At 57.8% G+C, this 12,726-nt stretch overlaps 6 protein-coding genes across 6 annotated transcripts; 2 read left to right on the top strand and 4 right to left on the bottom strand.

The window, feature by feature from the left end:
• Positions 1–134: 134 nt before the first annotated feature.
• On the top strand, positions 135–2,301 carry BDY17DRAFT_243778 (uncharacterized protein; the record flags this gene model as incomplete). Its single annotated transcript, XM_033730467.1, has 2 exons — positions 135–2,062; positions 2,127–2,301. The coding sequence occupies 2 exons, from the start codon at positions 135–137 to the stop codon at positions 2,299–2,301; spliced, it is 2,103 nt and encodes a 700-aa protein (XP_033594537.1).
• Positions 2,302–2,513: 212 nt separating this feature from the next.
• Positions 2,514–3,212, bottom strand: BDY17DRAFT_243170 (ribosomal protein L30, ferredoxin-like fold domain-containing protein; the record flags this gene model as incomplete). Its single annotated transcript, XM_033730407.1, has 1 exon — positions 2,514–3,212. One exon carries the CDS (start codon positions 3,210–3,212, stop codon positions 2,514–2,516), a length of 699 nt encoding a protein of 232 aa, XP_033594536.1.
• A 911-nt stretch (positions 3,213–4,123) lies between these two features.
• On the top strand, positions 4,124–4,903 carry BDY17DRAFT_320476 (EAP30/Vps36 family-domain-containing protein; the record flags this gene model as incomplete). The annotated part of the gene is made up of 1 exon (XM_033736465.1): positions 4,124–4,903. One exon carries the CDS (start codon positions 4,124–4,126, stop codon positions 4,901–4,903), a length of 780 nt encoding a protein of 259 aa, XP_033594535.1.
• A 223-nt stretch (positions 4,904–5,126) lies between these two features.
• Positions 5,127–8,084, bottom strand: BDY17DRAFT_21776 (eukaryotic translation initiation factor 3 subunit 8 N-terminus-domain-containing protein). The gene has a single exon (XM_033730140.1). The coding sequence runs from the start codon at positions 7,960–7,962 to the stop codon at positions 5,350–5,352; it is 2,613 nt and encodes an 870-aa protein (XP_033594534.1). The 5' UTR covers positions 7,963–8,084; the 3' UTR covers positions 5,127–5,349.
• Positions 8,085–8,405: 321 nt separating this feature from the next.
• Positions 8,406–10,992, bottom strand: BDY17DRAFT_244715 (Sodium/calcium exchanger protein-domain-containing protein; the record flags this gene model as incomplete). The annotated part of the gene is made up of 2 exons (XM_033730560.1): positions 8,406–10,025; positions 10,087–10,992. 2 exons carry the CDS (start codon positions 10,990–10,992, stop codon positions 8,406–8,408), a joined length of 2,526 nt encoding a protein of 841 aa, XP_033594533.1.
• A 742-nt stretch (positions 10,993–11,734) lies between these two features.
• On the bottom strand, positions 11,735–12,695 carry BDY17DRAFT_290019 (Snf7 family). Its single transcript, XM_033732434.1, has 4 exons — positions 12,563–12,695; positions 12,424–12,501; positions 12,147–12,362; positions 11,735–12,076 (listed from the first exon to the last, which is right to left on the bottom strand). The coding sequence occupies exons 1-4, from the start codon at positions 12,596–12,598 to the stop codon at positions 11,810–11,812; spliced, it is 597 nt and encodes a 198-aa protein (XP_033594532.1). The 5' UTR covers positions 12,599–12,695; the 3' UTR covers positions 11,735–11,809.
• Between the last annotated feature and the right edge of the window lie 31 nt (positions 12,696–12,726).

Genomic DNA, 12,726 nt, shown 5'->3' with positions numbered 1-12,726 from the left:
GCATTCAACCAACACCGTCCAACCAACTCGACCTCTTCCGTCAATCCCACCCCGACGACGCATCCATCCGAACTCCTCTCTCCATGACAGTCCATCCCACCAAGTGAGACTGTCTGGCCCTGCGGCGCGCCGCAATGAGAGCCACCCTTCTCCTCGGCCAAACATGCTCGCGCATCGGGAGCCAACCGCTGCGTCCACAAATCCTACGACAGATCCAATACAGCCTGCGCAGCGGCCGTACCTCCAAGACCTTCTCCATCCTCCGCACCGTTCGCCAGAATTTTCGCGCGCCTCCGTCTCCCGTCAAAGGCGGCACCGCCTTGCTCGCCGCCGCCCTCACCCCGGCCGCTTTCGTGCAGATTGCAGAGGATGACGACGAAGGCCATGAGCACAATGGCAAAACACACGAAGAGCAGATGCTGGAGATGTCACGCAAAGAGCTGGCCGAGTATGTGCCGGAGCGCTTACGCGGTTCGCGGAGGTTTCGACGCGCCATCTGGCGGTTTGTCGACACATACATCGTCGAGCCCATAGCCACCGGCCTGCGCTTCCTGCATTTGCTCGTCATCTTCGTGCCTGTCATTGTGACGGTGCCCGCCGTCTACTTTGGCGCGCGACGGCCGGACAAAGACAATGAACGGAGTGGCACGCTGTGGTGGTATTGGTTCCTCGTCTCCTCCATGGAGCGCGCGGGTGCAGCCTTCATCAAACTCGGGCAATGGGCGGCCAGCAGGACAGACATCTTCCCCACCGAGATGTGCGTGGTCATGTCTTCGCTGCACTCCCACGCCCCCGCGCACAGCATGAAGGTCACGCGTAAAACATTGGAGCGCGCATTCGGCAGGAAGTTTGCGGAGATCTTCGAGGAATTTGACGAGACGCCGCTGGGTGTCGGCGCCATTGCTCAGGTCTACAAGGCCAAGTTGAAGCCAGAGCTGGTTGCCAATCAACCCGACCGCGACGACGAACCGCAGACGCTGCGTGAACGAGCGCAACGCACCGTGGACCCCATCTTGAAGAGCTCGCCGCAGCGCGTCCCCTCCAAGTACGTCGCGATCAAAGTCTTGCATCCCAAGATTGAACGCGTGGTGCGGCGAGATCTGCGCATCATGGGCTTCTTCGCCAGCATCATCAACGCCGTCCCGACAATGGAATGGCTCAGCTTCCCCGACGAGGTGGCGCAGTTTGGCGAGATGATGCGCCTGCAGCTCGACCTACGCATCGAGTCCGCAAACCTAACTATCTTCCGCCGAAACTTCCGCAATCGGAGCACCGCGTGGTTCCCCTATCCCTACTCTCAATATACCACGCGCCAGGTGTTGGTCGAAGAGTTTGCCGTCGGTATTCCCCTCGAGCACTTCCTTCAAAATGGCGGCGGCGTCTTCCAAAAGGAAATCGCCGACGAAGGCCTAGACGCCTTCCTGCACATGCTGCTCATCGACAACTTCATCCACGCCGATCTCCACCCCGGCAACATCATGGTGCGCTTCTACGAGCCCGCCGGCGTCCAGTCCAGCCTCCCCTCATCCCTGCGCCGCGACAAGGACACGGCCAAAGTGGAGGGGCTGAAGAACGGCACGGACGTGACGGAGCGCGTGCTCGAGCGCCTGCGCCCTTTCCGCCACGACAAGACGGCGTGGGTCAACACGCTCGCGCAGATCGACAAGGAAGGCTACCGCCCGCAGCTCATCTTCATCGACACCGGCCTCGTCACCGAGCTCAACGAGCTCAATCGCACCAACTTCCTCGACCTCTTCAAGGCCGTCGCCGAGTTCGATGGCTACAAGGCAGGGCACTTGATGATCGAGCGTTGCCGGCAGCCGAGCGCGGTCATCGACAAGGAGATCTTCGCCTTGCGCATGCAGCACCTCGTCCTCGGCGTCAAGAGTCGCACGTTCGCTCTCGGCAACATCAAGATCGGCGACATCCTGAATGAGGTGCTGTCCATGGTGCGTGGGCATCATGTCCGCCTAGAGGGGGATTTTGTGAACGTAGTTTTGTCAATCCTGCTCCTTGAGGGCATCGGTAGAAGCCTGGATCCGGACTTGGACTTATTCTCGGGGTGAGTCTCCTCTATTGCCTTTTCCTCCTCCTAATCAGATCGTTTGCTAACCAACGTGTGACAGTGCGTTACCAATCTTGAGACAACTCGGCGCCCAGCAGTCCCGGTCCATCTTACAGTCGGGCGATTTGTCGATGGTCAAGGTGTGGGCGGGGTTGGAAGCACGGAAGTTCCTGCAGGCCAGCGCCGAGAGCGTAGAGAACTGCGTCAAATACGACCGCCTGTCTCCGAATATATAATGCCGTGGACGGAATGACAGACGAACGACAATAAAATTGATACATCGTGGGAACTTCGATGAGCTTCATAACCTTCTCACGCGTATAGTACAACTTGCACTGCCGACGATGAGCTGGAGTGAGTCAGGGAGATGGTGAGAAAGAATCTTTTGCGGTCAGGTAAGGTCTATGCTACCACAATCGACTTGACGCATGCAGAAACAACACTTCGCTCAGTTCATCTGCCTGATCAATGCATTGATGTACTCCTCCCGGTTGCCCAAATCGCCGCCCTCGACGAAGTGGTTGAACTTTCTCGGTCGGAATCCGCCGGTGGGGTTGCTCAACTTGAAGGGCCAGAGGAAGTTGCTCGCTTGCTTGAAGTTGGGGCCGACGGTGTAGATCTCGTGGATGAGATCCTCCATGCACACAATGCCATGCTTGCCGAGGTGCTCCTCGATGATGGAGTTGTCGGTGAGAGGGATGCGGTGCTTGTCGGCAGTCTTGGCGTATCCGCGCTTGTAGATGAGCTCGCGCACCGACTTGAGGTTGGGGTAGCCGTAGGCGACAAAGGGCTCGACGATCTTCAGCATCTCCAAGGTGGCCTTGGTCAGGCGGACGAAGACACCGTTGTTGATCTGAAGAAGACGGAGGAGCTGCAGGGTCTTGCGCTTCTTGGGGTCGATTTTGTTGATACCCTTGATGCGGACGACGAAGACGAGCTTGGGCTCGGCGGGGACGTAGTAGCTGCCCTCCTTCTTGGCCACGCGGGCAAGGCGAATCTTCTCACGCTCGACATCGCGGTACTCCTTGACGTACGACTCGGCGCGCTTGAAGATCTGAGCACGCTTCTCCTTGTTCTCCTGCAATGCGAGGCAAGTCAGCGCCGTGCTCGACACGATGTGGTCCACGCGAATTGAGCAAGATAGCATGCGTTCAGACCCGAAAGATGGTTAAAGAAAACGACAGCATTGCAAGAAGCTAGTCGAGATGATGTCGTATATCATCACTGCATTGACGGGCGACCAGAGTGTGCACGTACCTTTTTCTTCTGCTCGCGCGCCGCGACCTTCTCCGCACGCTCCTTCTCCTGGCTCTTGCGCTTCTTGAGCAGAGTCTCGGGCACCAGGATTTGGTCCTTGGTTGCCACGCTTCTGTATCACAGTGTCAGTGGTCCGCTTGTGAGCTTTGCGGCTCCGAGCGAAGAATTGCGGCACAGTGGTTGGCTGGCTCTCATGCATTCTCCATTGCTGTAGGGACAGCGTTGATCATCGAGGATGGCCTTTCAACCGACACTCGTGTGACAAGACCTCGCCAGGCGAGATGCCCTTTCGGGCTGCAGTCGAGAGGTGAACAGATGAGGCGTCCACCCTCTTCTACCATGCCTCACATTCTGACGAGCCAGGGTTTGACATCGTGCAGGACTGAGGCAGACGCACCCGCCATCTTCATGGCCGTCTTGGAGCATAGCATTCTTCGAGCTTGAGCGAGACCACTGGTGAATGCTGCAATTCCTCACCCGGGCCGGAGATATGGCGAGGGTACGTACGACTTGGTGATCTTCGAGGTCGTCTTGGGAGCCATTGTGATTGTGTTGGCAGAGTGCGAGTGCTGAGTCGTAGTTGGATGGAGGTGTCGGCACACGAGAGAATTTGTGTCGGGCTTTTCGAAAAGTAGTGCGGCTTGGCAGCGAGTTGGTCCGAGCGTTGCTAATCGCGCCAAGATTTCGGGCCCCACGCTTCCAACCTCAGGCTGCAACTTTGTCCACTACATCTCCACGTGGTACGCAGTTCACTCCACGATGTAGGATCGCACGACACAACAGACGTCCAGTGTCGCCCCGATGGCTTCGTCCCGCCGTGGAGTTGGCCTCGGCGCCTTCTCCAACGCCGCAATCTCCTCCGATCAGTACGCCCGCCACGGCGCCGCCCTGCGTACGATCCACGCCGAGGCCTTGTCCACCCAGCTCTCCGTCTTCCAAGCCGCCCTTCACAACTTCTCCCTCACCCACGCCAAAGACATCCGCAGCAATCCATCGTTCCGCGCCGAGTTTGCGCGCATGTGCAATGCCATTGGCGTTGATCCCTTGGCCGCCAGCAATGTTAAGGGCGGCGGTGCGGCGGGAACGGGGAAGAGTGTGTGGGCGAAGATGCTGGGCAGCAGTGTCAACGACTTCTACTTCGAGCTTGCCGTGCGAGTGCTGGAGGTATGCAGAGAGACGAGAAATGAGAATGGAGGGATGATTGCCGTGGGTGAAGTACGAAAGCGGATCGAGAAGGGCAGAGGCCTGGTGGGTGGAGGGATGGAAGTCACGGAAGACGATGTCCTCCGCGCCCTGGATGCCTTAGCACCTCTCGGTGGCGGGTTCAAGACTACCATGCTGGGCTCTACAAAATACATTCGCTCAGTGCCGAAGGAGCTGAATGCCGATCAAGCGACCGTGCTCGAGGTTATCCAGGTGCTGGGCTATGTGAGCGTCTCCATGCTCCAAGCCAACCTCGACTGGGAGCGCGCGAGAGCCATAGCCGTCATCGACGACCTCGTAGCGGACAGCTTAGTCTGGGTGGATTCGCAAGCCGGCGAAACCGAGTTCTGGAGTCCGGCTTCCATGCATGCGGGATGAAAGCCGGCCGTTGCGCTACAGCTCAGGTCAAATCGAGTCATCTTTGATTCACTGCGTGGACGACGCCGAGCCGCCGGTCAGCACCAATACAACACCTATCCGCTTCCACCCCAACACTTGGTGGGTAGAATGAGAGTCGCAGGTGTCAGGTCCAGGTCAACAAAATTGCAATGCACACCTCCTCCAAGACCTGAGTATACACCGGACCTGAGTGTACACCGCGCTTGCATAGACTGTCCGGCTATGATTGACGATACTCCCAGCGGGAGCTCAATAGTTCAGAATATAGCAGACAGCAGCATGCGCCGGAATGTCATGTATGCGACTTCTCATCTCATTGCCTTGCAGCTATCGTGCGGTGCCTCAGAGCGGACCAATGCAGAGCCGGCATATGATCGCTCCCTTTCAAACAGACACCACAAACGCCCAGGTCCTTAGCCGGATGTCTACTGCGCCCGTATCGCATTGCCCAAAGCCCCGCCCGTAAAGCCACTCGATCCTCCATCACCGCCTCTCCGGATCTGTCCCTGCGTTCGTCCTCCTCTCGCGCCTCCCCTCCCGCCTCCTCTCCCGCCTCGGCCACCGCGGCCAGCATCCTGCCTCTGGAAGGCATTGGCCGTACCCTGTGTCCTCTGCTCCAATACCCTCTCGTTGCTCTCAATCAGGCCTTGCGCCTTGTCCGAAAGTGTCAACGCCAGGCTCTGGAGACGGCTCAACTCTACTCCCTTGCGGAAGATGATGGCTGAGTTGACTTGGTCAAGGGCGGCGGCGAGCTCTTCATGGTGAATCATCTTGCTCACGAGCGCCGTGACCTTGCTCGTGGACAAATCAAACATGCCCGCTAGAGTGTCCAGGTTGAGCGTGTCGTAGAAGGGAGCATAGGTGAAGAGGTACGTCCGGAGGCCTTCCTCCTGAATCTGTCCCTCGAGCATCTTCTTGGTCTCGGTAGGACGCTGCAATAGATCCCAGATTTTGATTGATGTGATGAACTCAGCCGACTTCTTCCACTCTCCCGCAGCCAAGGCCTTCGAGGCTTGCATGACATGATCTCGCGTGTTCTCCGGCGGGCCGGTGAAGATTTGTCGCTCGTGATACTCGAGCATGCGGCGGTACGACTTGGAGATGACGCGCTTCTTCAGGTCCGGCGAGGAGCCGGCCTGTGCCAGGGTAGGAATCTCGAGAAGCATGCTGCATGTAAGATAGACGCATTCGAGCAGTTCGAGGTTGATGTGCATGTGGAAGGGAAGTTGGCGCTGGCGTTCGAGACGCTCCTGCTCCGGAGTGATTTGGGAGTAACGTTGCATTTGCAAGCCCTGCGCGAGGAGCTCCTTTTGCCGTTGGCTGCCGCAGATGTCTTGCAGCGCCGTTTGACACTCGTAGACCAGGCCTGCGCGGAAGGCGCAGAGGCCGACTTGAGTGAGGGTGCGGTTGTAGAGGATCTGGGTGTTGACGTCGAAGCTGCCAATCGTCTCTTGCAAGTGCGACATCAACAACATGTCTCTGGCGCGGTAGTAGGAGTCGTGCAGAGCGAGGTAGTAGATCTGGCACAGCATGGCGCGAGCGCGGATGATGCCGTCTGCGTGCTGGAAGAGATAGGTGGCCAGCGTCTGCACGAGACTGGAAACATCGCTACTCTGCGCGCGAGGTGTGATGGCGGAATCCACCTTGGCCGGGACGACCTTCCAGGTATCCTCCTCGGCCTTGGAGATCACCGTGGCGGGTTTGAAGTACACGTGTTCCAGGCGGCGCATAACGACGCGGTTGATGGTATCTTGGGATGCGTCCAAGCGCTTGTCGGCCTTCAAACGCTCGGTGTACAGCATGCAATTGACGATGGTGGTATACAATGAGCCTTCGTCTTGCAGTCGCTCCACGTATTCCGCCGTGTGTGGGTCGACATGTTGGAGGACCCTCGTGAGCTCGTCATCCAGGCGCTCAACGAATGAGACCACGCTTCCCGGAACTTTGAACAGGTCGCCAGAGACAATGGGCGGTTGCTTATCATCGTCCTCCCATTCCTCGGCGTTCTCGACAACGACAATGTCCTTGTCACCTTCCAGAATGCCAAGAAGCTGGGCAATCTCCGACTGTGCGAGTTTCCACTGCTCCTGCGACATTTGGGAGCCGGTGCCGGATGTCAAGTCAAATCGAGTCGCGATGACCGTTAGAAGGACGCGGATGCGTTGGTATGTGGTCGTGGCAACATCGAGCAATCGCTCCATCACCCGGATCTGCTCAAGTCGATCCGTGTTCTTCCTTCCACGAGACTCCACAATGGATCGCAGATGCTTCAGGATACTCTCGGGCGTGTAGACCATGGCCTTGCCACCTGCTCCCACCATGGTAAAGCCATCATCGCCGGCCCCGAGCGAGTTCTCATTCTGCAGCAGCGACTTCTTGGGCTTCCGAGTGGTCGGGGCGGGTTCTTCGACGACGTCCTCCTTCATGTACGCATCTGGATCTTTTCTGAACTCCTCAAGCTCGGTGGTGTAGTCGCGGTTGTTCTTCCTGATCTTCTGCCGCAGCGCGTTGAGGCCTTTCTGTGCGATGGGGTTCATCTTCTTCGGGGTGACTTTTTGCTTCTCAAACGCCTCCAGCACGGTCGTCTCGAGCTCGGCGATGATCTTGATGTACATCTTGGGTGGTTTGCCATCCAGGTCACGCACGAGGACCGGCACTTGCCTCTGCATCTTGTCGTAGTTGTCGTTGATCGCATTCCAGTCGCCAATCTTCTCGCCATTCTCAATCAACCGGATCGTGCCCTCGAGCTCGTCGAATCGCTTGTCCTTGGCCGACTTTACGACGGTGACTTTCTCCTCATCACTCTCGCTTGCCTCTTCCGAATCGGAAATCAAAAATTTACTCGCGCCCGTCTTGCCGCCTGCATCACTGCTGCTTGACGAGCCATCGTCGTCATCATCATCAGAATCGTCCGAATCCGCGTCAGAGTTGTCGGTGGCGGCTGGTTGGGCTCGTGGTTGCTCCTCGTCGCTGTACAACTCCTCCTCTTCGGAGGAACTTTCGCTGGAGCTGTCGCTCCCGTGGAAGAATCGTGACATGTTGTGTTGATAATCGAGAGGGAGAGGGGCGCTCCTTTGTGTCGGGGGTGCAGGGTGAGGATGGAGGTGAGTCACAACAGCGACCGGAGGGGATGGAAGGGGGTGCAGCGTGGTGCCGTTCGCCGCGCCTTGTGCGTTTTTTTGAAATTTGAGGGCAGGCCTGCCGAAGTCTTGGCGCCGAATTCACGCCCCGATGGCTGCCTGAGGCACGCAACATCAACGCTTCATGATTAAAGCTACCAATATGTATTGGACGGGACTGAGCAGTAGCAAAGACATATACTTGATCCATTCTATTATCTGTGACAGTCTGATTTCCTTTCCCCCCTCTATCGATTTCAACCAAATCCCCGAGCCCCCCTTGCCCACGCAGAGGTGTTGTTCAGCTTCCGCTGGGTCGTACTGTAGTTATGATGCATAACCTCTTCTGCCTCCTAAGCCTGCTAAGCTCCACCACCTATCTGACTCTGATCCTTCGCCGAGGGATAGAAGAACGCGCCCAAGGCAATGATGACATACGCCGCAATCAACAGACTGCCTTCAAGGTAATTGCTTCGCCCGTCCAGGACAAGGAAGTTGACCACGAAAGCCGTCAGAAACAGGCTGATCGTCTCGAAAAGGTTAAAGTACAGGCTCATGTTCGTGTCAAGGATCCAGCCCAACAGGACAACGATGGGCGTGACGAAGAGTGCGATTTGAATGCTGGAGCCCACCGCCACGGCGATCGCGAGATCCATCTTGTTCTTCATGGCCACCGTCACAGCCGTGACATGCTCGGCGGCGTTGCTGACGATGGGCAGAAGGATGAGACCAACAAATACCTGGCTGATATTGGGAGACGATGCAATCATGTCCGGGATGACAGAGACCATGAATTCGGCGCAAACTGCCACCAGTGCTGTGGTGCACAGTAAGAGGACCACGGCGGCGGTGCGCGACATATACACATGCTCCCGCTCGGCATCGTTGTTGTCAGATTCGTCAATAGCTTCCGGCACGACGTGTTGGAATCGCTGGTGCTGGAATGGCGGTAACGGCTCGGTCCAAGACGGTTGGGAATTGCGAAACGCCTGGTTGGACTCTTCTTTGTTCAGTCGATCGGGCAAAGAGCTGATCCGGCGAAGATTTGTCCCACTCGAATGAGAGCGGACAGCGGCCAACGGGCGATTGGTGGGAGTTGCAGGCCCTGGTGGCGGGGTGACAAACACGTTGTTCGAAAGGAGCTTGGGAAGGCCGGGCCGCACGCGTGAGGAGAGATGTCGCATGTTAAACGACGATCCGCTCTGCGTGGTCGCAAGGCCGCCGGGCTCGATTGTTTCGGTGTATTCGGCAAAACCGACCGATTTTGGTGGCTCTCGAACTGGACTTTGCACCACCCCACCACCAAGCCCAACCGGACTTGCATGAGCGGTCTTCTGGTTGCCATGCTTCTTGTTCATCCGCTTCGAAGCCTTCTTCATCTTCCGAAGTTCTTTTCGATCGGGCGATGCGGAGCTACCTTGACTTCGAGTGTTGATGCCTCCAAAATCCCGGATCCGTGGCTGGGCCTCTGCGTCGCCTTCGTGATCGGCATCGGCATCCGTGTCGTTGGGCAGGCCAACGAGCTGCGTTGGGCGACGAGGGGCGGGATTGCCAGCGATGGACAGTTCCCAATGACTGCCTTGGTGCTCCTGGGTAGATGGCGAGCTGAGAGAGTGGGTTGTACTGCCGACGCTCATGCTGGATTTCCGGCGACGTCGATTCTTGAACGCCCTCCTGATTTTCCTACCAGCGGCGATGACCGAGCCAGAGCCCGATGTATCCGAGTCGTCGTCGTCCGAGCTACTTGAGGAGTCTGACGATGAAGACGAATTCATAATGTCCGCCAGCACGCCCGGGTGCGACTCTTCGTCAATGACTTGTTGCGGAGTACTCTCGTACATGTAGGCGTGCGACTTAAGCTGGAACAGCAAGTAGAGGACGTAGACGATCAACAAGACCACACTCGTGCCACGACTGACTTTCAACACCTGCCTGTCTGCCAGATCGGAGCTGAGAGCGTTGAAGGAGGCGTAGAAGGCGGTCTGCGGGCAGTTGTTAGCGATTGAAGGTAGTGCAGGCTCCGTGGTGTTGTGAAGGACTTACCGGAAGCAACAAGCTGATTACACTAAGGCTGAGTAGGCATGCACTCATTTGAGTGACGGTGCTATTGTAGATCTGCTCCCGATAGCGAAGGCCGCCAAGTACGAAGGCCATGCCGAGGATGAGCAGCAGGTTTGACAGGATGGAGCCGAGCAGGGACGCCTGGACGATTTCGATTTCATTGTGCACGAGGGCAATGATGAAGATGATGAGCTCGACGGCGTTGCCGAAGGAGACGTTGAGCAATGCACCGAGGGTGTCGCCAAGTCGTGAGGCCACGGCTTCGGTGGCGAAGGACAGCAGGCCGGCCAGGGGAACGATGGCAATCGCGTTCATTGCGAAGACGACACCCGGACTCAAATGGAGGCAGTCGACAATGATACCGATGGGGACGAAGACCAGCAGCACGTTCACCCAGCTGTAGCAAAGGGCATGCTTCAAGTGGGAAACGAAACGGCGGCATCCAGCACGCATGCGTGGTCCAAGAGGTTTCTTAGCTGAGGCTTTTTGAGTGGCAGAGACTATGGCGGGATCTCCATTGCCCGCAGCCTCGGACTTATTCGGAGGTGGAGCTGCAGGGGGAGCATCGCGTTCGAGGGCGTCTTCATCGTTGGCGGCCGCGAGGGTGCTGCTCGCACTGCCGTGACCTGCCGTGCCGCCGTCCACGCTGCAAAGGCCTTGCTGTCCGCCATCTTGGGATGGAGCAGGCGGGGTTGGGGGCGAATGGCCATACCCCCCTTTCTTCTCGTCTAGCCCGCCAGTTTCGGTGGGGTTGGGTGAAGGTTGGCTGGCGACACGTGCTATGTTGCCGCCGGCGCTGTGTTCGGAATGGGTAGACTGTCGGTGGACGTGATCTCTCGCCCAGCTTCGGTAACGGTCTACGATTGAAGGGTCAGAAGAGTTTCCCATATGCAGAGAGAAACGAGGCGCAGGGTCTTGGGTAGGGAAGGCAGGCAGGGCGGCGGATGATGAAGGAGCGGTGGAGGGGATGCGGGGAGGATGAGGAGGGGCAGTGATAAGGGCATGCTCGGCCTTCTCTGCTGAGTAGTGGCAAACGTGGGTGCAGTGGAGCCAGGTTTGCGTGCGTGTTTGCTTGGTGTCATGGCGCGGACGCGGGCTTGCTGCCTTGCTGCAAGGCTCTGGATACTGCCCAAGTCCTGCATACGGCTATATGGGGGTGGACTCACGCATTTGATGGCAGAAGGGTTCCCGAGTGCTTTCCAGAACTGTGTCCCGATGTCTTCCTCGCTGCCCTTTCCAACAGCAAGAGATTGGTGGAAACAAATGGGGATGTAGTCGAAGTGGCCACGGCGATGTCATCAGCGACGCCAAGAGCTTGGCCAGTCTCGCCGCAGCGGCTTGGGGCCTTCGCGAACCTGCTCTACACGTAACAGTGGGGCGTGCTCTGGAGGCGCAGTAGCCGTGACTCCGAGTACCCTTCTTCCACTTGTTCGTGGTAAGACGACAAGGCAAGCCAACGAGGGAGATGTGTGCTGGCTACGGGACATCAAGAAGCCTCAGGAATGCTACTAGTCATGCGACAAGACGCTCGACGCTGCAGGCGCACAGTGAGTCGAGCAACATAGAGCCTGTGGCAGCCTTGAACAACGTGATCCAGTCTACCTTACAGCTGCATCGAATCATATCCAAGTCGCTCATGACAGTGTGCACCAGACGCCGCGCGCGGAATCCCACATATCCCCCTCCGTTCCCCATGCTTCGGCCATCAGTTCCTCAGCGCTCGTAATCTCTCTCCCAGCCTATCCTCCCTCTCCTCCTCGGGCGCGGCCTTGAGGTCGTTCGCAGGTGTTGCTCCCGCCATCTCTTGTGACAATTCCACTCCCGCCTCATCCGCCACCTGGCTCATCAGCTTGTCCACGTCCTCCTGCGGCGTGCCCACCGCAGTGGCCGACGATGTAGCATTCTCGTAGTAGCCGGTGGCAACGTCCAAGTCCTCGAATTGCGTCTCGAAGCGGTCCATGACGGCCGAGATCTAGTCTGCATCAGCCCGTACTCTTGCTTGCTCTATTCCGTCCTTCCGCGCCGTGCAGGAAGCTGCCTACCTTCTCCAAGTCCATGCTCTTCATCGCCGAGTCCATACCCTTGACCACATTCGTCATGCTGCCCGTCACTTGCCGCATCGTCACGGCCGTCTGCACTCGCGAGCTGACGGCGTCGATGCGCGAGGCCAGGCGCAGCAGGTTGATGTTCTCGTTCTTCTTCCGTATCGCATTCTGCGCATACACTTTCGCGATTTCGGGATGGTTTTGTTGAATGGCCTGGGGGGCAACACGGTCAGGACACGGAGAGGCAGGGGATGGTGCATCACTGCCTTCGCACCTTCTTCAGCTTCGCCTTTTCCGTCTGCTCATCTTTGTTCGCTTTAGCGGCTTGTCGATTGAGTTGCTTCGCCGTGAACTGAGCGGGGCGCCGCAGGTTAGCTGGGCTCACGTGTCATCGCACTGGGGTCGCAGTGTACCTTCAGATTGAACATCGCCTTCTCCAACCCCGCCATGGTGAAGATGAGGAGCTCCCGTGGGATTGGGGTAGAATAAGGGTGAGGTCGTGGAGGAGGATCAAGGCACCGGCACCTTCCATCTTAGTACCCGCGACGTTCCACGCGGGCCCGCCCACGTAAACGTC

This window comes from Neohortaea acidophila (assembly GCF_010093505.1).
Source record: "Neohortaea acidophila strain CBS 113389 unplaced genomic scaffold BDY17scaffold_1, whole genome shotgun sequence".
NCBI lineage: Eukaryota > Fungi > Ascomycota > Dothideomycetes > Mycosphaerellales > Teratosphaeriaceae > Neohortaea > Neohortaea acidophila.
This window is presented reverse-complemented; position numbering and strand designations above follow the sequence as displayed.

Coding starts and splice junctions, on each gene's coding strand:
- BDY17DRAFT_21776 (XM_033730140.1), bottom strand. CDS start 7,962: ATGTCACGATTCTTCCACGGGAGCGACAGCTCCAGCGAAAGTTCCTCC.
- BDY17DRAFT_290019 (XM_033732434.1), bottom strand. CDS start 12,598: ATGGCGGGGTTGGAGAAGGCGATGTTCAATCTGAAG. Junction 12,363..12,423: donor AAAAGGCGAAGCTGAAGAAG/GTGCGAAGGCAG, acceptor GTTGCCCCCCAG/GCCATTCAACAAAACCATCC. Junction 12,077..12,146: donor AGAGCATGGACTTGGAGAAG/GTAGGCAGCTTC, acceptor GATGCAGACTAG/ATCTCGGCCGTCATGGACCG.